Source organism: Aedes aegypti, chromosome 2 (assembly GCF_002204515.2).
Source record: "Aedes aegypti strain LVP_AGWG chromosome 2, AaegL5.0 Primary Assembly, whole genome shotgun sequence".
Taxonomy (NCBI): domain Eukaryota; kingdom Metazoa; phylum Arthropoda; class Insecta; order Diptera; family Culicidae; genus Aedes; species Aedes aegypti.
Genome location: NC_035108.1, coordinates 52,096,484 through 52,118,998, shown reverse-complemented (window position 1 = coordinate 52,118,998; position 22,515 = coordinate 52,096,484). Strand labels below are relative to the sequence as shown.

Here is a 22,515-nt window from a genome sequence, read left to right as displayed (position 1 = left end):
GAAAACCAACTTTTACTATTGTTCTCCAACTCGATATCGGAATACTGAATACCGAGTAAGGGAGAGTTGACTGTATTAGGCTTGGGCACTGCCCAGCAAAATGGAAGTGTGAACCGAAAAATAAATGAAACCGAAAAGAAAAAAACGTTTCACTCCGGCGGTGTGAAAAACGAATCCGCTTACTTGGACTCTACAGAACGCACTGTCCGGAGATATAGGGTCTCCTATGTGTGATATTCTGGAGACCACTAATTACTACACATATTTATATTATCAAAACAACCACTCTCTCTATTACGACTGTTTTCCAGCCCGTCCCAATCCATACTGTCCCAACATTCTTACACACTAAATCTAGGATACCACATCCTCCCCTCACATCAACGATAATGTAAATAGAAACATTTCATATATCATTCATAAGCACGTCTGATCGCATTAAGGAATCTTTGGGGTTTTCTGATCTCCCGGGTGTTTCGGCGTTTTCCAATGGGCTCTTCATCATCTGGAAAATCTCCCTGAGTGGAACGTTTGGTACCATTACGCAGTTCGTCTGTTGTTCCATGGATGTTACTCGTCTGTAGCTTCGACTGCTCCTTCTCCTGCGGTGCATTGTCTACTGGTTTGTTTGTTTTGCGTTCCACGTACTTTTTCAAAAACTTTACGTTACGATCGTATGTTTTATCAGTTGTAGCATCCGTGATCGTGGCTCGGCCAGCTCCTTGAATTTTAACAACTTTGTGAAACGCATTTTTGTATGGTGTGTCCGCTTTATCCCGCTTTTGTTGCGATACCAGTACGGTGTCTCCAACTTCGATTTCGGTTCTCCGAGCTCTGCGATTACTGTCCTCTCTTGAATTACGGTTAAACTTTGCCATCTGATCCCGATCTCGTAGTTCTTCATCGAACGACTGCCGCTGATCTGTACGACGATTTGGTAGTACACTCCGCACAACTCTCCCAAACATCAACTCAGCCGGAGGGATCTTTGTCACATGATGAGGCCACGAATTGTACGCAGCCACGTAATCGGATAGGGCTTCCTTCCAATTAAGCTTTCCAAGCTTAGCAATCGCTGTGATCTTATTGATGCCCTGCATGCTCCTCTCAACAAGACCATTCTCCGTCGGATTTAAAGGAGTGCTATGAATCAACCGAACTCCCCATACATTATTTAACCATGCTTTCAAATCCGCGCTGTTGAAAGGAGGGCCATTGTCAGCCTTCAAAGTTTTCGGAATATAGTAAGTGTTGAAGATCCTTTTCGAATTCTTTTTCACGGCTTCCGTATCTGTTTTATCTAACGGAACGGCAACAAGAAAACGTGAATAATTGTCGGTCAATACCAAAGCTTTCCAGTTAAGTATGTCGGATGCAGAGGCAAAATCCATTGATACGTAATCCCACGGGTTCTGGGGTAGTTCTGTCATCTCAATTGGTACAGGGCGTGATGTTACTGTCACAAGTTGGCACTCCGGGCAGCTTCTTACAAATTCTTCAATCTCTCGGTCCATACCTGGCCACCACAACCCTTGCCTTAGGAAATTTTTCATGGTGGACATGCCTGGATGGCTTCGATGAGCCAATCGTAACGCTCTATTCCGTAATGTTGATGGCAAAACCATTTTTTTGCGTTTCATCAATACCTCTCCTTGCAAGTATAAATCGCTCTGGAATGCCTGATACTTCGCAATACATTCGGGCCACTTTTCCTTCTTCTCCAACCACTTAATGACAGTTTGTATCTCATCATCAACCAGCAATTCCTTCTTAACTTCTGCATTTGTTAACGCTAACAACTGGTCATTGATGTCACTAGTACTCGCTGTCACTGAAAACAGTTCATGGGACTCCTTTTCGTTTCCAAACGCCGGACTTTCCGTCTTAGCTCCAATCCTCGATGGAGCATCGGCAATATTGTCTTTTCCAGAAACATGTTGAAAATCAAAGCAGAAGTGGTCCATTCTTAGCATCCAGCCCTCAGCGCGTGATAAAATTCTTTTGCCAACATCCTTACGGTTACCATTCTTGGTCATAAACATCAGTGCCTCACTATCCGATCGCAGTGTAAACCGTCTACCGAGAAGATAGTATGCAAACTTTTCCATCGCCCATATAATCGCCAAAAGAAGAAATACCGTAAGGTGGTTCCGGGGAGATGAGGGTCTGAGTCCAAGGGTCATGTCGATGCACTGTTCACCACTTGAGCAATTCTAAATGAATTGCTCATGCACAGTGCATAGGCTGGTTTTAGCGGGTCGTCGTTGGTGCGTCATCCCCGCATTCCCTGAGTTATCTTCTCAGGGGATCTGTTTGCAGATTTCCCCCTTGTAAAAAAAAAACAACAACATATAATCGCCAATGCCTCACGATGTAACTGTGGGTACCGACATTCTGCTGCTGACAAACTTTTGGAAGCACAAGCGATAATCCGACGCACTCCAGATTTTTCCACTTCTTGGGCTAAAATCGCTCCCAATCCCCACGGCGAAGCATCCGTGTATAAAACAGTCCGATCAGTTTCGTTGAAGTATCCTCTCTTGATCAAATCCGTTTCAACTTCATCCTTAAGCCTTTCGAATGCTTCTTGATGTTCGCTGGTCCAGTTAAACTTTGCATTGTCCGTTAGAAGTTCGCGCAAAATTTTTGTTTTATGGGAGAAATTTCTCATAAACGGACTTATGTATGTCAGCATTCCCAAAAAACTACGAAATTCTGATGTATCCTTGGGCCTTGCAAACATCTTGATATCCGATATTTTCTTCTGCATTGGCAAAATACCGCTACCGTCAATCGTAAATCCAAGAAAATCTACAGTCATCTGATCATATTTCGATTTCTCTTCGTTGACCGTAAGGTTATTTTCAGCTAAAACTCTTTTTACTTCGTCAACGTGATATCTTAACTCTTCCAAAGTTCGCCCAAACACCAAGATATCATCTAGGTATATGATGATGTGTTTGCACTTCATCAGTAACCGTTCCATGACTCTTTGGAACAACTCTGGGGCACATGACAATCCAAATGGTAGTCTTCTGAAGCGCATTAATCCATTGGCTGTCATGAAAGTCGTATAATGTCGGACCTCTTCGGCTAATTCTACGTGGAAATATGCGTCTTTCAGATCAAGTTTGGAGAAAAACATAGTCCCACTAGGAATATCGGTCCAAATCTTGTCAAGCGATGGCATAGGGTACGGTTCTCGGATAATTGCCTTATTTACCTCGCGATAATCCACAACTATTCGAAAATCGGAGGTACCCTTTGGTACTAATACCAACGGAGAAACGCATGTTATAACGTCGTTTTCTTTATCTGCCCTCTCAATGATACCCCTTTCTTCCATTAACCTCAATCTCTCATTGGTAGCAGATTCAAACGCCTTCGGAATGCTATATCGGATAATTTGTTTAGGCGCGACTGATTCATCCACTTTGAATTTCACGGCAGCGATAGGAAGTTTTGGAAACTCTTGCGGTTCGTTTTTATGTGCAGTAGCAACATCGAGCATCTTGGGCTCCAACCTAGTGTCAGTGATTGAGCAGACAATTTTGTCAAAACCCGTAGCATGTGCACCCATGATGTTTCGCAGGCCTATGTGAACCAAATTCAACTTCTTTGCTGTTTCATAACTCAGCAACGACAAATCAGTACCCTCAACCACAAAGAACTTTGCTAACTGTAATGGTTGACCATTCACACCAATATACGCTGTGAACGAACACTCCACTTGTAGTGGATGCTGATTTGCATAGCTCCGTAAAATTTCTTCTGGATATAGCTCGAAATCCTGTACGACTGAACGGCATTTACGTTTGATTATTTGCCACCCGATTGTCGTAATGGTGTTAACAGTAGCACCTGTATCGACAAGAAACTCAAAGTCTTCCGTTCCAATTTTACATATTACTATTCTAGCATCATCATGTTTTCGTGGGTCATTTACGCTGCCAGTTATCAACTGTAAATAATTCATAAAAAAATGTTTCATTTGAAATTTTTCTTTATTGTTTTGGCATGTTTATCCTAGAGACCATTCTGTGCACCCCCAAATAATCACCGATCAATCTATCTTACCTGATTGATCCTTCCAACCTCAGATTTATACGTTTCGCCACCTTCAACGCGTCCTCGTTTATTCTGTAGATCGTCTTTGGTTCTTGAGAAACAAAACTTAGCGAAATGACCCTCTTTTCCACATGCGTAGCATTTGACGCGATGAGCCCTGCACTCCTTGAAGCCGTGGATTCTTCCGCATTTCGAGCAATTGCGGTTGTTAGCGCTATAGTGTCCTGATCCATTACGCATACCCACGTTACGGAACCGAACTGCACCATTCCCCTTCGAGTGTGATTCACGACGAGAACCATAGCGCATTGAACTTGATCCGGACATCTGATTGAATACTGCGTTAACAGGCTTCATCAAATTCGCTTCATTCACACCCTCTGCATTGGTGCTAGTTTCTACCTTTGCATTTAGTTTAACCTCCTCTGTTTTCAGTCGGATATAATCAAGGTGTCTACCGTGGGCCATAATCCGCTCAAGATCGTTGTGAAACACATCGCTCATTTCAAAAAGCTTGGTTGCGATTTCCGGCACAGAGCGCCTGATCAGCGCCTGGGAGAATTCTTCATAACGTTGCTCAGGATCGAACTCACAAAACTTTGCCTGATTTTCCAATCGCAACACCCAGTCAACGAAAGGCTCAGAAGCAACCATTCGCATTTCTCGGAACTTCATCCTCTCCTTAGTATAGTCGCAAGTTTGATCAAAATACCTATTACAATATAACTTAAATCAATATCACACTTGATCGTCAAGTCAGTGATTCCCAACCGTGAACATCAATAGCACTTTGGTCACGCATACAATAATACAGTCAGCTCTCCCTAACTCGATATTGAAGGGACCATCGAGTTAGGGAGGTATCGAGTTACAGAACACAAAACCGGTGCAACTGCGATCCAAGGGACCATCGAGTTAGCCATGAAAACCAACATGTACTATGGTTCTCTAAGTCGATATCGAGATACGGAATATCGAGTAAGGGAGAGTTAACTGTAAATACAACTGCTCAGCAGAAAATAAAAAATAAAAACGAAAAATATATCGAAATATTATTTTTTTTTTGAAAACTACTGGAACATTATTAAACATTTTAATAGCTTAAGAGTTTAACCAATCACTCTTAAGCATATTTCAGCTGAATAAAATATTAATCAGCTACTAATATTACTGGGATTCTAAAAACATACCTCCACTAGCGGAATATTGTTCATATTATTAGTGCAAGGGTTTATTTTCAGAGTTTTATTTTTTTAAACACATATTCCCTGATTTTTTTAAGCATATTTCAGCTGATTTTCCGTAGGTTCTCCACTAACGTTACAATTGCCCTATATCAATTATGATAATCACAAATAATTAACATGATGACACAAAATGTGAAAATTTGAAATGGTTGTACCATCCCTGTGGCGGCGGAGTAGCTAGATTTCACGGTTCGAGAAACACTTCACATATAAAAAATGATAACAATCATCTACCTGTTCAGCGCTGTGATCGTAGCGCTGTAAATGTTATCCGCACCAACCAGCAAATTTTCATGAGCTTCGATTACGCTCAGTAGGTAACTGCCGGCAAATATTTTCAATCCCGTCAGCTGCACAACGGGATCAACTGGTTCCTTACAGGCGACGATTCGCTCAAACTGGTTCCGGAACCGTATCCACTCGGCTTTACGTTTATTCAGAGGCAATTCCCCATCAAACTGTTGAAGCGGCCATGATCCTGAAAGCCATTTCGAAGCGGCTTTTCCCCGTTTTGCTTTCACTTGTTTTGCCTTTTTCAATGCACCACGAGCACTATCCAACACAGGCATTGCCATCGCAGCTTCTTCAGCCATTTTCCCATTCTCAACACTTTCATCTTTTTCAAACGACTCTTCTGGCGATGAAATGTCGCTCTCACGCCACGATCCACTCATTTTCGTATTGTTTTCACCAAACAAAAATCTTTCTGAAATGCACTCCCTTCACAACAATGAAATTGGTTTTCCGTTTTTCCCCAGAAGATCAAAATAACTCGACCGGCTTTCAAATGTATACTCCGAAAGACACGACGCAAACAACTGAGCTGATTCACGAAGAAAAATAACGGTACTCAATTCCTTTCACGCACACTGATTCATTATTCTAATTTCCATGCGTTCCATTCCAGCATAGTACACTTCACATCAAAAATGGGCAGTGCAGCCAGATTTTTTTTTTGAATCCTTCTAATAGTTTTTTTTTTTTTTTAAATAATAGTTTATTATTATTTTTGTTTTGTTTAATGTTTGCTTTTAATCAATTAATCATATATAATTAAGCAGTTATTTGAAACATGTTGGCCTTGGGCTTTACCCGACTAAACTGTTTATACCAGAAACTGGCATGTATAGTGTACGTTGGCCTTGGGCTGTACCCGACTCAACGGCGTAAGTTTAAGTTGGCCTTGGGCTGTACCCGACTCAACGGCGTAAGTTTTAGTTGGCCTTGGGCTTTACCCGACTCAACGGAATAACTTTTAGTTGGCCTTGGGCTTAACCCGACTCAACAGTTTTTACCTTGAGCTGTACTCGATGCAAAATTCCCATATAACTATAAGTTGATTTTGGGCTACACGCAACTCAACGGAAATAAGTATCTGTTGGCCTTGGGCTTTACCCGACTCAACGGAATTAGTTTTATGTTGGTCTTGGGCTTAACCCGACTCAACCATTTTGACCTTGAGCTAAACTCGGTTCAAAAAAACAAAACTTTCCAATGCAAAACTGGCCTTGGGCTTAACCCGACTCAGCAATGATCTTCACTAGAAGCATATAAAAATATTAACGAGGAATTTTGTGCGTTTTATTTATTTATTATTATATTTTTTTTGCAATCCTTCTTTTTTTTTTTGGCAGCACTTCCTAGTAGGTTTCAATGTTGATCTTCAGCACACACTCTTTTCTTATCAATTATGATTGATTACTCACCCACTTCGGAATCATTAGCATTATCAATCCAGCGAGCTGTATAGGCAGGATCGCCAATGTGATATTCTGGAGACCACTAATTACTACACATATTTATATTATCAAAACAACCACTCTCTTTATTACGACTGTTTTCCAGCCCGTCCCAATCCATACTGTCCCAACATTCTTACACACTAAATCTAGGATACCACACTATGGACTCCGTTTGCGTTTAGGTTAGGTTGCCCGGAGATATATGGTCGGCGACGGGCTTCGTTCAACCCCCCCAACCATTCATTCCTACACGCAAAAAAATTGTGCGGTAAAAACTACCATTTTAGGGGGTTAACTTAAGCGCTCTCACCGGCAATTTTCAGCAGACCAGAAATGCGCTTGATTTTACCATGTCTGTAGTCGGAATCAGATTGTTGTAGGGGTAGTCGGGGTGGTTTGGCCAATGCACAGTGGTTCGATCTAGAACAAATGTCGGACAAAACCTCAAATTCTCTTTTATATAGCTGAAATCAAATATTTGAGATATTGTATGCCATATTTAACTATTACGGACTTTTGTTTTCATTTATTTTCTTGTTTTGGACTTATAATTAGAATATTCAGGTTTGGACAATACATTTTCATCTTTTTCAATCTTTTATACAAAATGGTCAACTTGGACAGGATAGTTCTCAGTTATTTATTGACGGATTGAAATGAATTTTTCACAGCATGCCAGGCATTACTTGAATTTCAACATATATTTTTGAGTAATTTTCCCGGGCACAACTCCAATAGTAAAAACAACTAGACTTAAGTGAATTTTTTGACAAAAAAAATATAAACTATTCATCCAAAGATATGGAAACTCTACACAAAAACCATCATAAGTAAATATGATCGTCTAAATGTCCACCTTATTTATTTATTACGCCAATTTTTCAGATTTATAAACTAAATCACTACGATGAACTTGTGATTGAAAAAGTCACTCAAAAATATATGTTGAAATTCATCTGTTGTCTGAAAAAAAAAAATGTGAAAATTTCATGCACATTTGTCCATAAATATCTCAGATCTAACCTTGCCTTGATGCAAGTATCATCCATTTAATCAGTTTCAGAATGATTGTCATGTCTATAGCTTCAGTCTGTTATCATACTTGTTTTATAAGCAAAAGCAAGTCCACGTAGGGAATGATTTTTCCAATTTGTTTCATTTTATCTGGGGACTGCACGTCGAAGGAAATAGTTTCGTTCAACCATTTAAATGAGCCGAGATAATTTTTTTTACAAGACACCGAAACATGAATGCTTCCAGTGGGCATTTTGCCCTTTGAAGAAAGCACCACACTAGACAACGAACTAGCATGCAACGCCCAATGGTACAGTCGGAGAACATTCCTCACGAAAAGTTTTCCGGCCTGCAGCGGGAATCGAACCCACACTCCTCAGCAAGATGCGGCCAAATGCCACGACTACGAAGCTCACATTTGTGTTTTATTATTTAGTGACAGTAAATTTGAATTCCTCAACATTTGCATCTCAAATGCAAATAGCAATATAATATCAAAATATTGTATACGTAGGGTCCCAGAGCCCTAGCGGTAAACGCGCAGCTATACAGCTAGACCAACCTGAGAATCGTGGGTTCGAATCCCACCAGTCGAGGGTCTTTTGGTAAAGTAAATTTTCTCGACTTGTCAGAGCATAAAATATCATCGTACCTGCCACACGATATACACATGCAATAATGGTCAATCGGCAAAAAAAGTCCTCAGTTAATAACTGCAATAGCGCTCATAAGAACACCTGCCTGCTTAGAAACAGGCTTTGTCCCAGTTGGGACGTAACGCCAGAAAAAAAGAAGAAGAAGATAGCAGCGAGTTTTTCGTTTCTTCTCGGTATGCAATTCATGGCTACTGCGATTGCAATACAAGTACTACGTTTCACAGGATTATTATTATTTAATTAGAATTGCACTCCGTATACCTTCAAACGCGTTGAAAGTGGTCTATCGCAAGCTTTCGCAAAATAATTTGTACCCTACTTGAAAGCTCTTGTTTTTAGCTTTCGAATGAACTTATTCTCATTGCGGGCATTCGCGGGCTACTAATGTCTTAGGGTACTTTTCTAAAAAAATAATATGGTTTTTGAACAATTTTAACTTTAATTCACTTTGTATGAATTTTATGAAAATTTTTATTCAACTCAGGTGTACTTTATGTATATACAAACAACTTCTCTGAAGATACCGTTGCGGCTTGAGCTCTTTTTAAATTCATAAATAGCTTGTGAAACATGGATTGCAAATATTCATTTTCTTGAAAAATCATGTCCACGGTCCACTCAAGGAGCTGTATAAAATTCAAAACCCAATGAATCTGCTTCAAACTTTGGATTTGAACCACAGAAGTGTTAAGAAAGTCGAGAAAAATATAACTGTTCGGATAAAACAATTTTGAATTTTGAGGTTTTGGGCGCCTTCGGACCATTGTGCAATGGGGTGGAATGAGCACCCCTTGAAAACTGCATAAATTCTTGAAATTTCATCTAACATAACATGGAACCCCAAAGCTGACAAGGAAATTAAGCAAAATACATGCTACAAGTCAGTGTTCCAAACTCAAAGAAAAAGAAATAAATGAAGTTCGAAAAAACTGCCCATATTGCCCCGAATGGCTCTTTCAAATTTAATCATTTTGGAATGATAAAATTTAACTGTTAGAATGTTTTTAAAAATTTAACATTTTTGCGCGGAGTATTTATAAATACTGATAACTTTCAAGTGTAGTGAAAAAAATAATTTAATGTTTAGATTATATGAGATAATTTTACAACCAAATATAGGGTGCTCATTTCACCCCATCGGTAAAAAATCGACTCAAAAAATGACAAATTTTGAAAAATTTCTCATGCATTCGGGAATGTTATAGGACAACGGAAATCATACAGATCATGTGTATTGATCTAAGAATTGTTGGAATCACGCAAAAACCCGAAGTTTCCATAATACTTTCAGCACTTTTATCAACTTTTTCTTAAGGTGGCCAAACTGCCCCACTTTCCCCTAAATTATTTCTGTCAAATGTACCAGTAATGCTGTGAGGTGTACCGTAAACAAAGTAAATTGGTCTGAATTTTCATGGTAGTTTCAAGAATGGGCGTAGTCAGCTAAAATAGTTATTTTTACCACAGAATTTTGTTCCGTGTAGACACGAAAAGCATAAAGCCGTAGAATTAGGAAATCATGATAAGCATAAAGCCAAGAATTAGGAGTCACCTGTGAGTCAACGATAAACCCATGAATCGGACTGGGAATCGATTCAAGCGCTGATTTTATAAGTCAATTCCATATTCCAGAACAGGGTGCTTCAGTTTAACTCCCAATTCACATTTTAGCGTTCTGTTATTTAGCTACTGATGTTAGTTAGGCTTACTTCGGATCTTTTTGTTAAAACATGGTTATTAATAAATTCGTAGTACCATAAGATGTGATTTATTTCCAAAAAACCTACACAAATCTCACAATTACATATTTTAATGGACCAACACAAAAATACACATCGAGCAACAGCTTTCTCTGAGAATTCCGTGGTACGGCTTATCCTAAAGTACAGCGTTAAATGCCCGCATCCTTGCATGCATATACCCAAACTTCCGATTCTACCTTTCCTTAGGCCAGGGCAGCCTTCAGGTTGTCGCCCAGCTTTGTCATGAACTCGAACGTTTCCAAGTAATCGGCCCGCGTTACGTTCGCCATTCCCTTGATACAGATGGCCAAATCTTTGGTCATACTTCCGGACTCGATCGTGTCAATGCAGACCTTTTCTAACGTTTCGGCGAACTTCTTCAGCTCGGCGTTGTTGTCCAGCTTGGCACGGTGCAGCAGACCACGGGTCCAGGCAAAGATCGACGCAATTGGGTTGGTCGAAGTTTCCTTGCCCTGCTGATACTGACGGTAGTGGCGGGTGACGGTTCCATGGGCGGCTTCGGCTTCGACAGTCTTGCCATCCGGGCAAACGAGCACCGAAGTCATGAGACCCAGTGATCCAAAACCTTGAGCGACGGTGTCGGACTGGACATCTCCGTCGTAGTTCTTGCAAGCCCACACAAAACCGCCTTCGGCCTTCATGCAGTATGCAACCATATCGTCAATAAGACGATGTTCGTACCAGATTCCGGCAGCCTCAAACTGAGTCTTGTATTCCTTTTCGTAGATTTCCTGGAAGATGTCCTTGAAGCGGCCATCGTATTTCTTCAGGATGGTGTTCTTGGTGCTGAGGTACAGCGGAAATTTGCGGTCTAATGCGACCTTGAACGATGAATGAGCAAAATCAACGATCGAGTCATCCAGATTGTACATGGCCATGGCAACTCCTGGTCCCTTGTACTGATGGACGACATAGCTGATGGGTTCTCCGCCGGCTTTTGGAGTAAACTTGATCTCCAAATCACCGGCACCAGGAACGACAAAGTCCGTGGCCTTGTACTGATCACCATGAGCGTGACGACCAATCACGATGGGTTTCTCCCATCCAGGTACCAGGCGGGGAATGTTCTTGCAGATGATGGCCTCGCGGAACACCGTTCCACCCAGGATGTTACGGATAGTTCCGTTCGGCGAGCGCCACATCTTCTTCAGGTTGAACTCCTTGACGCGAGCCTCGTCCGGAGTGATGGTGGCACACTTGATGCCGACGTTGTACTTCTTGACCGCTTCGGCGCAATCGATCGTGACCTGATCGTCCGTTTTGTCGCGGTGCTCCATGCCCAGATCGTACGTGTGCAGCTCGATGTCCAAGAAGGGCAGGATCAGCTTCTCCTTGATGGAGTCCCAGATGATGCGGGTCATCTCATCGCCGAGGATGTCCACGACGGGTCCGGCCTTGATTTTGGCTGCCATGTTGGAATTGGTGGTTCTGTAAGAAAAGATGAAAGAAAAGTTTTTATTTTTTCAACATTATTTAGCTAATATTTAGGCTAATATAGATGCTTCATTCGAGCTATCTTTACCGTTTTTAATTTTAATTAGAATATCTCTTTGTTACCCACTTTTGTCTTTAAACAACCTTCTGAAACTCTTTGGAAAATGACTAAAATTTAAGGAGCTCAGTTTACACAAAACTTCAGATTATTTTTAGTTTGTCATCCAAATTTCAGCCAATTCGGACTACCAGAAGCTTAGATACAGATCCCCAAACATGGGCATTTTGTATGGAAAAATAACATTTGGTTACCAACTCTGATCACTAATTGTGTTTCAAGGAACACCACATGTTCTTTTAGATACCGTTTTGTCTCAAATTCCGAACAGACTCATATTCCGAACACTCGGTTTTTGTATGGCGATTTGGTTGAAATGTTTCGCTGAAATATGTCACCAAATAACAAGGAAATGACAGTCAATTGCAATTCAATTTTAACGTCTCCATTATAATTTATACCGCGGGAGTAGTGATGATTCTCTAGTTTCAGACCAGAAGAACAAGCTTAAGTAAATTTATTTGCGAAATTGTTCATTTGAATACGATTTATTCGTGCTGTTCGGAATTTGAATCAAGGTGTTCGGAATATGAGACAGAATGAACACAGTGTTCGGCATTTGAATCAAAATGTTGTTCCGTACTTTAACGTAAAAAGAATACTAAAACTAATTAAATCAACATTATTATTGGTACACCCAACAGTTAACAGTTAGGATTTGCGAGTAAATTGAAATATACACAAATATCTGCCAATTTATGCCAATCAGATGCATTTGAAGTCACTGTTGGCCTTAAGTGTTCGGAATATGAGTCAAAACGGTATTCTTCGTACAATTTTCTGAAATAAAAAAATATTCAGTAGTCAAGGAACACTTCCAGAAATTCACTCGGCAATCCAGTTAGGAATTTCTACAGAATTAACGTTAGGAATCATTTCAGAAATCAGCGATTATTACAATTTTTGAGGCAAAGTGATGGACATGGGTTATGAAGAAGATCTGTGTGAGCTGTTGGGATTTGAATTCGAAACTTGTTACCTTTCGATATATTGATACATCAAGTGGCTCAATAGCTGAGTTGGTCAAATCGCTCGCCTAGCATGCAAGAGTCGTGGGTTCAAATCTCACATGAGCACGTGGTTTTTTCAAGTCATCCATAACTTGTCCATCTTTACCACGCGCTATGATTCATAAATCATCCAGATATTCGAACGAGTTGTGAAGTTTCCTAGCATTTATCCATGAATTTCTACTGTAGTTACTCCATACAATTGTTCAATTTTTCTTTAAAAATTTTATTAACAAATGGAAAAAAGTTCCTGAAATATTTTACGACCTATGTTACCATCAAAAACAAAATCAGGCTAATGAATTATTTTCGGGATAATATTGCGTAGAATCATTTTATAGCATTTAAGATGCTAAGGACTGTTCATTTAAGAAAGTGGACACCTAAATATTAGCATTTTGGTGTAAAATTCCATAAAAACAAATAAAATTTTGTTTCAGTGTGATCTCAATTGTTTTATTTTGACAGCAGACAAAAGCTGACATAAAAAAATTATAAATTCTAAACGATGGGTCGAATTGACATGGCGACTCTCAATTTTTTTTCTGCACAAATGATGTACAGAAAAACTGCCGTTGCCGTGGTCAAAACAGATATTCCTGACGACGTACGATACATCCCAACAGAAAAATTTGGGAAAAATGATTTGGTATGGCAAGCAATTTGCTCCTGCGGTATGAAAGTTCTACATATTTCACGACGGGTTCAATCAACGGCGAAAATTACAGAACTGAATGCATTAAAAAATGGCTTCTGCCCATCTACTGAGAGCATACCATGCCTCCATTGTTTTTGCCAGACCTAGCATCGGCTCACTATGCTTCAGCTACTTTGGAGATGCTCAAGAAGGAATAAGTCGAATTTGTAGAAAAATGATCGAATCCATCAAATTGCTCAGAACTACGCCTCATTGAAACATATTGGGCAATAATCAAAGAAGGATGGAAGCGAAGCAAGCTCCATCGATTTTTTCAAGAAAATGTGGTCAGCAGTTCAAAAAGCAGTTCGAAAAGTTCCGAAAAAAGTTGTGCAGAATTTTATGGGAGGTATCAAAAGAAAAGTAAGAGCATTCTCCAGCAATGCTCAATAAATGTTCAATGTGAATTTGAACGAAATTACGTTGATTTCCATGTATTTTAGGTAAACTCATGAATTTGTTCGAAAATAAACAGTTTACTGTAAAAAACACGTGTCCACTTTCTTAAATGAACAATCCTTATATAAAGTCAATTCGTTCTTATTATCAGGATGAGTAGCAGGCCTTAGTGTGTGGGTTCCTGAGTGGAATGGGGATTTGATCTCCCAATAACTTTTATCAGTTTTGTTGTGAAGTTTAAATATTAAAATGTATTTGATTATACAGTATTGGACAAAACATTTGCAACTTTTTCGATTTTCCCTACAAAATGACCAACTTTGATAAACTATATCTCAGTTATTTATGGACCGATTTGAATGAAATTTTTACAGAATATCAGACATAACCTGAATTTTAACATATATTTTTGAGTGATTTTTCCAATCACAAGTTGAAAAGCAGTAACGGTTTGACTAAAGTGAATTTTTTGACGATTTTTTATAATTGACATAACTAAACATATTGAATGAATAGCTTAATGGTATCTTAAGCAAATTTGTAGATTTTGGCGAGATGAATAAGTTTGCTGAAGACAGTTTTTGTGTAGGGCTATCAGATTTTGAGATAAAAAGTTTTGAATTTTTCGTCGAAAATTACACTTTAGTCAAACCGTTATTATTTATAAACTTGTGATTGGAAAAAATTATTCGAAAATATATGTTAAAATTCAAGTAATATCTGAAGTTTTGTGAAAGTTGTATTCGAATCGGTCCATACATAACTGAGATCTAGCTCACCAAATTTGGTCATTTTGTATGAAAAATCGAAAACAGTTGCAAATGTTTTGTCCAATACTGTATAGCCGGAAGAGCAAGAATTAGAATACTGTTAAAAGTGTACGGTTTGAGTGAACAACAATTTCAGTGTCCACATATCACACAAATTTCTTATGGTTTGTATAGCAACCCGATCAAGGTAAGCCATTTGCATTTTCAATACACATAGGGTAGGTGTACCAGTTATGGACACAGTGGTCCCCTATTTCGCCATACGGGATTACTTGAATGTTTTCACATTTTGAAAGATTTTGTGTGTTGCAGTAGTAAGATTTAAGATACATCTTGATGTTTGAACATTCAAAAAGATTTAAAATTTATAAGTTATCAAAATTTTCCGTGTGGCCAAATAGGGAACCACTATGGCCATAACTGGTAAACTTTCCCTATATGATGTACGATTGCCAACACAAGTTGATAACTCCATTCCTAAGTGAGTACCAATAATAAATGCATGCTGATATGCATACATAACTTCGAATCAGTGATGAGTTCTCTTGCTATAAAATCTAACACATAACTCAATTGTATCGAAAATATCTATCGCCGCTTCTGATGAAGTACGGCAGACAAAACATTCACTGTGTGACTTGCAGTTGCCACTGTGTCGTGTTTTTGCATACTATTGTTTTACTCGCAAAGTGATCAAGTAGAATCATTTTGTTTCAAACAGACGAAGTTTGAGACAGTTGTATTGATAATATTTTCTCCTACACTTGGTATCAAACTTAAAGGTAAGTAAATGAAATTTAGTACCACAATTTGAACTAATATGTCCGGAACCTACAGGATTGGATTCGGAGGATGATCTATTGATGTTCACCGCGAGTGAAAAGGCTACCCAAACCAATGCTGCGGACCCTTTGCCTGTGCTTTCCAGCAAGCGTGTCGCCAATTCACCAGCTTCTAATAATGACAAAAAGTCTCGCACTAAGCAGGATCTATCAACTTCTTTAAAATTGGTGGTCAAGCTTTCGAGAGGCTATGTCGATGAGATTTTCTTCAATGATTTGATGACCCAGCTCTTCACCATTCAACAAAAGCATGCAGATGATGCAGTTCAGCCAACTTTTACTGGCTCAGGATATTCTCAAGGAATGGCATGGTTTTCGGCAAACGATGTCTATAGCAAAGAGTGGCTAGATAGTTCCCTGAAGCAAATAGCAGACAAAATGATTCTTCCAGAATTTGATGTTCAAGCTTTTGTTCCAATTCAACCGTTGAGAAAAATATTTTTTTCGGCTCCATTGGTACTGAAACTCGATCGAAATTCTCACAAAATTGTGATGAACATGATTACCAAATTGAACAAAAATTTGGATACCAGATTCTGGAAGGTATCTCGTATATGTCCACCAATCAATGGTAAACATTCAATTATTTTGATGATTGACGAAGCTTCGGTCAACTTGCTTGCACAACAAGCGAATCGCATCTTCTATTCATTCACCCAGCTGTATGTGAAAGTCTATCCAAAAGCTTGAAAAACACATTTGTAAGTTTACCGAGATGAACCAGCCTCAGGCTGAAAGTCTCGTTAATAAAGATAATAATAATAATAATAATAATAACATTTGTAAGTCGAAAATATGAAGAAAAGGAAATGAATTACAATAAATCATATATTTTGCAATGAGTCACTACTCCAAATGTAATCCATTATAAGAAAGAAGTGTGTAAAAATGCAGATTGCAATATAATTGAATTGAAATAATTGACGCTGTTATTTATTTTTAAAATATGTTGCTTGTCCTATCTGAATTAGTTTTTCTAACAATCATGTCTAGAACATGTGTAACAATGTCATGTGCAAGTTCATTTTGAACAATCGAAACACGATAAGCATTCTCGCCCAAGTAACAATGTTAGAAAATTCGTGAAATATGTTCAACTATGGCCAATTGAACTGCAATAAATTTTTCGGTCAAATTACGGTTCAAAACTCTACGATAGACGAAAACTCTATATCATGTTACTATTCGTTCAAATATGACGTTGAAGGTCAGTAATCATAAATATTCAGTTTTGAATTATGGAAAATATTTCAAAAGTGATGAGCTAGTGACCTGCAATGCCCTTAAGGTGTCAAATGTTTCTTTTGCATCAGGTAAATGATGACAAAAGCTTTATAAGTCGCGAAGCACAAATCTCCCATTTTGAGGGGAACGTGCCGCTTGAGTCAAAGTTCTGATACCTGATACCTGATGATGCAATCAAAACTGAAACATAATTCAAATCATTTTCGAACTGCTCTACCGCTAAACTTTCCGTTGATATGCTATAAAATGCTCGCAAAGCGTAACGCTTTCCCAGACATACCATGTGTGCATAATTTGCACCATCAATTTAACCGTTGACTTCTAAACCCACCCATCGCCGTCTCGTCGTATTCCTCATAGCCTCTGCCTTGACCTTAACACCGAATAATACGCCGGTTGCCGGTTGATGCTAAACGTGCAATCACGCATAGCCGGGTGTATGGAAGTCGGTTCGGTGTGCATGTGTATTGTTTAGTTTATTTGTCGAATGATTTTGACTCGCATTTGACCACAATTTGCGCGATAATGGCCTAGGAACGACGAAATAAATAGAAGTTTAGCAAAAAAAAAACATCGTGCGTTCCTTTATCAGCTCATTTGGATGAGCACGTCCCGACCACAATCTTATCGTGGACTCACGAATAAAGCGAATGTTTCTGATGGACAGCGATATTCGGAATGGCGTGATGAAGCAGAATATTATGCATACAGATGGTCAACTTGGGGATTCGTATATGTGTAATAGTATGGATTTTAGGTTCCCAAACTTTCAGGATGCACGACCCACCTACACCTAGCGAAAGAGATAAGATAAAAATGTCCTCTACTTAATTTTGTTTGGAATACAGTTTCACCAAATTTTACCCAACTTTATAGAATATGGATATCATGTGAGATAAATTAGACAATGCGACCAAATTTGGGCCTTGGATATTTTCTCGGTTCTTCATGTGTCCTTCGTGGAACTGGCCTCTGATATGCAAAATTCTTTTGAACTGACAAACATGGGTGTCAAATTTTTATCATTATTAAAAGCTAGTTGACCATGCCCATGAGCAATAATTTCAAAGATATTGGCCACTTAGATGATAGGTCCAGTGACTTCGCTGTGAAAAAGGTTCTTAAAAATTGGGAGATTTTGAAGTAAAATAATATCGATATTCTTCTACAGGGGATAGGCAAAATGATTGAGATAGGCAAATTCAAATGCTTATAACTTTATGAAAAATGGATGAAATTGGATGCATCTGGAAGCAGTCGACGACAAATTTGATCCAGGTTTAGGAACTTCCTTGGCCTTGCATATTGGCCACTGGACACCGGAGATGTTCCGGATTTTCTGAGGCCATGTCCAAATGTGTTTTTTTTTTTCTGTTGCTTGTATTTTTGTGCGGTGTAAAGTTAGATAAATGTTTCCAATTTTCCTAGAAACTAGAACTAATAGGAAGTTGAATGCCACCGGACGCATTAAGATTGGTTGGAAATCTTCAGAAATATGACCATTTCCGTAAAACTGGTTCCGAAAAGCATGGTCAGTCATGTTTGTATTTCCAATCATGTAAATATTATCCGGAGCTATATCCAAGCGGACACCAACCTTAAAAATTATGTTTCCTGCAGCGTATTCAGAACCATTACATGCACAGACCACTCTATAGAAGGTTCCAGGTACTCTGGGGGAAGTGGTCAATTAAGAACATATCCGGAACCATATCAATATGGGCATCAAACTTCATGATTTTCAAAGGTTAGGCTTTTCGAAGCATTTCCAGCATCACCGGCTGCCATGACCACTTTATAATAGGTTCCAGGTGCCCCGGGGGATGTGATCCAGTGGCCAATATGCATGGCCAAGGAAGTTCCTAAAATTGGACCAAATTTGCCGTCGACTGCTTCCAGATTCATCCAATTTCATCCATTTTTCATGAAGTTATAAGCATTTGAATTTGGGCAAAACTTTGCCTATCAACTGTGTCAAATCGGACAAATCGGAATTAGATTTATACAAATTAATTGCGTAAAAATTGATGAATAAGAAATTTGGGGTAATTTCTACACGATCTGACCAGTGACCTACTAGTTCGAATCGTGCCAAACAATTTCATCGGAGAATGCTAAGTGCTAAAATGTCTCTAAATGTTAGTGATGTTTAAAATATTCAGAAATTGCATTGATCAAGCAAAGCATGGACTGAAAATTAGGAGCATACAAACCAAGTAACAACATTCTGCCAGTTATTGGTCTAATCTTGGCTCGCAAAGACGCGTTGAAGCAAACGATGTCAAATCATTACACCATGTAACCATAAATAACTAATAACAAGCCCTTAATCATTGCATAGAAACTCTATTACTGCACCATTAATGCTTCTAAGCCTGATGCCTACATGCTTTAAATAAACACTATATTGGCTCTATTTTCACCCATCGGGCAAGTTTTAATGCCATCCAGTGTATTGATGGATAGATCACATTTTTTTAATCCATTGCTCAGTTATAAATCTTCTCACTGCCACAATCACATTTTTATGAAGGGGAAAAGTGATGGTTTCAATTGATTTAAGATGAAAACTTAACTGATCCTGTTAATTGGCTGGTTTTCAGAGTATTCCACCCGAACAATTAAGATGCAAATAATTGAGTTGCTAAACTTGAGAAGAATGTTTGAAGTTCATTGTGGTTAATCTTTAAAACATTTGTTTTCTTTTTTGAAGTTAACCAACTTTCTTCTTCTTCGTAATGCCTAGAACCTTCCTACTGTGACAGAGCCTGCTTCTCAGCTTAGTGTTTAATTAGCACTTCCACAGTTATTAACTGAGAGCTTTCTTTGCCAAAGTTGCCATTTTCGCATTCGTATATCGTGTGCCAGGTACGATGATACTCTATGCCCAGGGAAGTCAAGGAAATTTCCATTAGGAAAAGATTCTGGACCGACCAAGAATCGAACCACCTTCAGCTAAGCTTTGCTTTGTAGCCTTACCAATTTTCTGCAAAATTTAAAATGATTATCTTGGTAACTATTGTGAGAGTTGAGAGTTTTCTAAGAATAATTCGACAACTGAGACTAAAAATCCGAAAATATGTAGATTTTTTTTTCGACACTTTCCTTATATTGACACACGACCCACACTTTGGGAAACAATGATATACGTATATCTATAGTTCCTCCAACCTCCCCCCCCTTATCTTGATTATTTTGTTGCATTAGTTCGGTTGTCAAGTTGAAGCTTTTCGAAGGTTTCAGTCTCCTCCACCTGGAAGGCACCTTTAAAAGTTACCAAATCATCATCGCCGTCGTCTCCGTTGGCTTACATAACACCCTAACCGGTTTTGTGTTCTTGTTATCACCCAGCAGAATTTCGGCATGAAATGGCATTCTTAATGTTTGCTAGAGCTAGGTACACGACTTCGAAGCGTCGCGAATGACGTGGTGCTAGAAACGAACACACCCCTGTTTTTCGCATATCGTGAAATTTCAATGATCGTAGCCACACAAATGATTTCTAATCTAGTCATCGTGAAGTGTCACTATTTGTAGTACCATGCACTTCTGCTAAACAACCTGTTTACTTGTATTAACACAACTTTGTCAAGTGGTGTTATCTAATTTACCATGTACCATTGAACTATGCCCATACCTCTCAAAAGGTATTAACGTATTAACTACACCGCCAAGATAGAAGCAATGGTTGATATGATTTAATCGTAATGTCGGAAACTAAATGGTCCATCTCCACCAATTGTGTGACACGTAGCAACTTTAGGAAAAGAAGAGCGTCTTACCTGATTTTCTGTTAGCTGCCGCGAAAAAGAAAAGAGAAATCTATCTCCCCTTTTAATGAGATGTAGGCAGGAAGTAAACGGTGGGTAGACGCGATACGTTGCTTCTGGAAACACACGACCGCACTCGGTTAGATCTAAGCTATGACTGACTGACTGACCAGTCGGTGAATTCCGTCTGTGCACAGTTAGTTGATTGCTCCGCTGTTGTGGTTACTCGGTCGTTGTACGCAGGGGAGAATAATGTAAAATGGGCTTGCTATGTCGGAATATGGGCTATTCTGAGGATAGACAACATATATTGCGGTTATGGTAAAAATTCCAAACAGAGTATGCTAGTCAAGATGCTAGTAGTAGAGCCCAAAACTTTAAAATACAACAGTCACCAGCGTGGTTTCTATTCCGTTTGCTCATTTTGATTATATTTCGTTGATTTGAAAATGTTGGAGATTTTGGCATTGGTTCTTGATCGACCGTGACAACTTCAACATTTTAACTAGGTATGGCTGTCCAAACAATTACCGGTTTGGCCTTCATTTGCGCCTAAAAGAATCATTGGGCCAATTTATTCAACTTATATGAAATAGTTGATGAAAATCGATCTTTGCATTTTGGCTAATGAGCATCTGCCAGCAAATTCACGACAAAGGTCTTGGTGGTTACTGGCTTCAATAAGATGGTGCTCCATGTCTCACTGGAAATCAAATTGTTCAGTTTTAACATTGTCATTTGATGTCAAAAATAAGGGAAATTTGAATTGAATTTGGGCTTCCTGTTTTTAGTCTCCATGACTTAATTTTATGGAGCATTTGAAAAGCAAATGTCAGAAAATCTTGGACAATAGACGAGCTCAAGGCACATCCTAGTGCTGAAGTGATGGCAAAAATTTCCAAAAAGCTAAAAATATGTAAAAAATGCAGCAAAATGAGTTTTTTTTTGCTGCCACCAAGCTACGATCAATAATTGCAGCCAGTAGATTTAAGTTGTTTCCAAGAAATAGTCCAAGTAAATTGATCATTTTTCACGGTTTTTCTTATCTGGTTTCTATTTTGTTTATAATGTCAAACATCTAAATGCTGTAAAACAAGTACGACGATTAACCTCGTTGGCTCATATACAGGTATTTTCTAACAACTGTGTTTTCAGTGCTAAAAATCATCTCGAAAATAAAAAATCGGAGGATCCAATTTCGGGGTGAAATTGATCACTAGTTAATGCGATATTTGTTAGTTTTACAAACAATTTCACAAATCTAATTTGGGCTCAATGAAACCTGAATATTCTTGCTAGATTCTTAACAATACAATATATATATATATATATATATATATATATATATATATATATAATATATATATATATATATATATATATATATATATATATATATAAAAAAAAATTGAAGATTTCAATTTCAAGAATACCGCAGAAAACGCCTAATGGTAGGTAGGTAATTTTCAAAGGAACTTCGAACGTCGAACAGAAATTCAATTAGTGTAACGTGATGAGCGAGTTCGTACAAATTTTGATAGTAAATATATTAGGATATATTTTAAGCATCCTCACAAACTTTCAGGCTGACACCATGTTCAAATCGTGGTTCAGAGCTAGAAGTTTATGGATTTCTGTCAAAACCACAACGAGCATGATTTTTGAATTTGGCATTATTTTCATAGCAATAAACATTTTATAACTCAAAAAACTTCTCTAAACACAATTATAAGCGGTTTC

The 22,515-nt window shown here is 38.6% G+C and overlaps 3 protein-coding genes across 3 annotated transcripts in view; all 3 read right to left on the bottom strand.

Annotated features, from left to right (window-relative positions):
- LOC5566278 (deoxynucleotidyltransferase terminal-interacting protein 1) overlaps window positions 1-7,616 on the bottom strand; it is a 40,575-nt gene extending 32,959 nt beyond the window's left edge. Inside the window, exon 1 of the mRNA XM_021840836.1 lies at window positions 7,022-7,616. The gene's annotated coding sequence lies outside the window, so the exon portion shown is untranslated. The remainder of the gene's footprint in view (window positions 1-7,021) is intronic.
- On the bottom strand, window positions 3,986-6,286 carry LOC110675537. The gene is made up of 2 exons (XM_021840837.1): window positions 5,550-6,286; window positions 3,986-4,780 (listed from the first exon to the last, which is right to left on the bottom strand). Exons 1-2 carry the CDS (start codon window positions 5,987-5,989, stop codon window positions 4,069-4,071), a joined length of 1,152 nt encoding a protein of 383 aa, XP_021696529.1. The 5' UTR covers window positions 5,990-6,286; the 3' UTR covers window positions 3,986-4,068.
- Window positions 7,617-10,464: 2,848 nt separating the features above from the next.
- On the bottom strand, window positions 10,465-20,954 carry LOC5566298 (isocitrate dehydrogenase [NADP] cytoplasmic). Its single transcript, XM_001650625.2, has 2 exons — window positions 20,788-20,954; window positions 10,465-11,918 (listed from the first exon to the last, which is right to left on the bottom strand). Exon 2 carries the CDS (start codon window positions 11,900-11,902, stop codon window positions 10,673-10,675), a length of 1,230 nt encoding a protein of 409 aa, XP_001650675.1. The 5' UTR covers window positions 11,903-11,918; window positions 20,788-20,954; the 3' UTR covers window positions 10,465-10,672.
- Between the last annotated feature and the right edge of the window lie 1,561 nt (window positions 20,955-22,515).

Coding starts and splice junctions, on each gene's coding strand:
- LOC110675537 (XM_021840837.1), bottom strand. CDS start 5,989: ATGAGTGGATCGTGGCGTGAGAGCGACATTTCATCGCCAGAAGAGTCG. Junction 4,781..5,549: donor ACGATCACAGCGCTGAACAG/GTAGATGATTGT, acceptor ATATTGTAATAG/GTATTTTGATCAAACTTGCG.
- LOC5566298 (XM_001650625.2), bottom strand. CDS start 11,902: ATGGCAGCCAAAATCAAGGCCGGACCCGTCGTGGACATCCTCGGCGAT.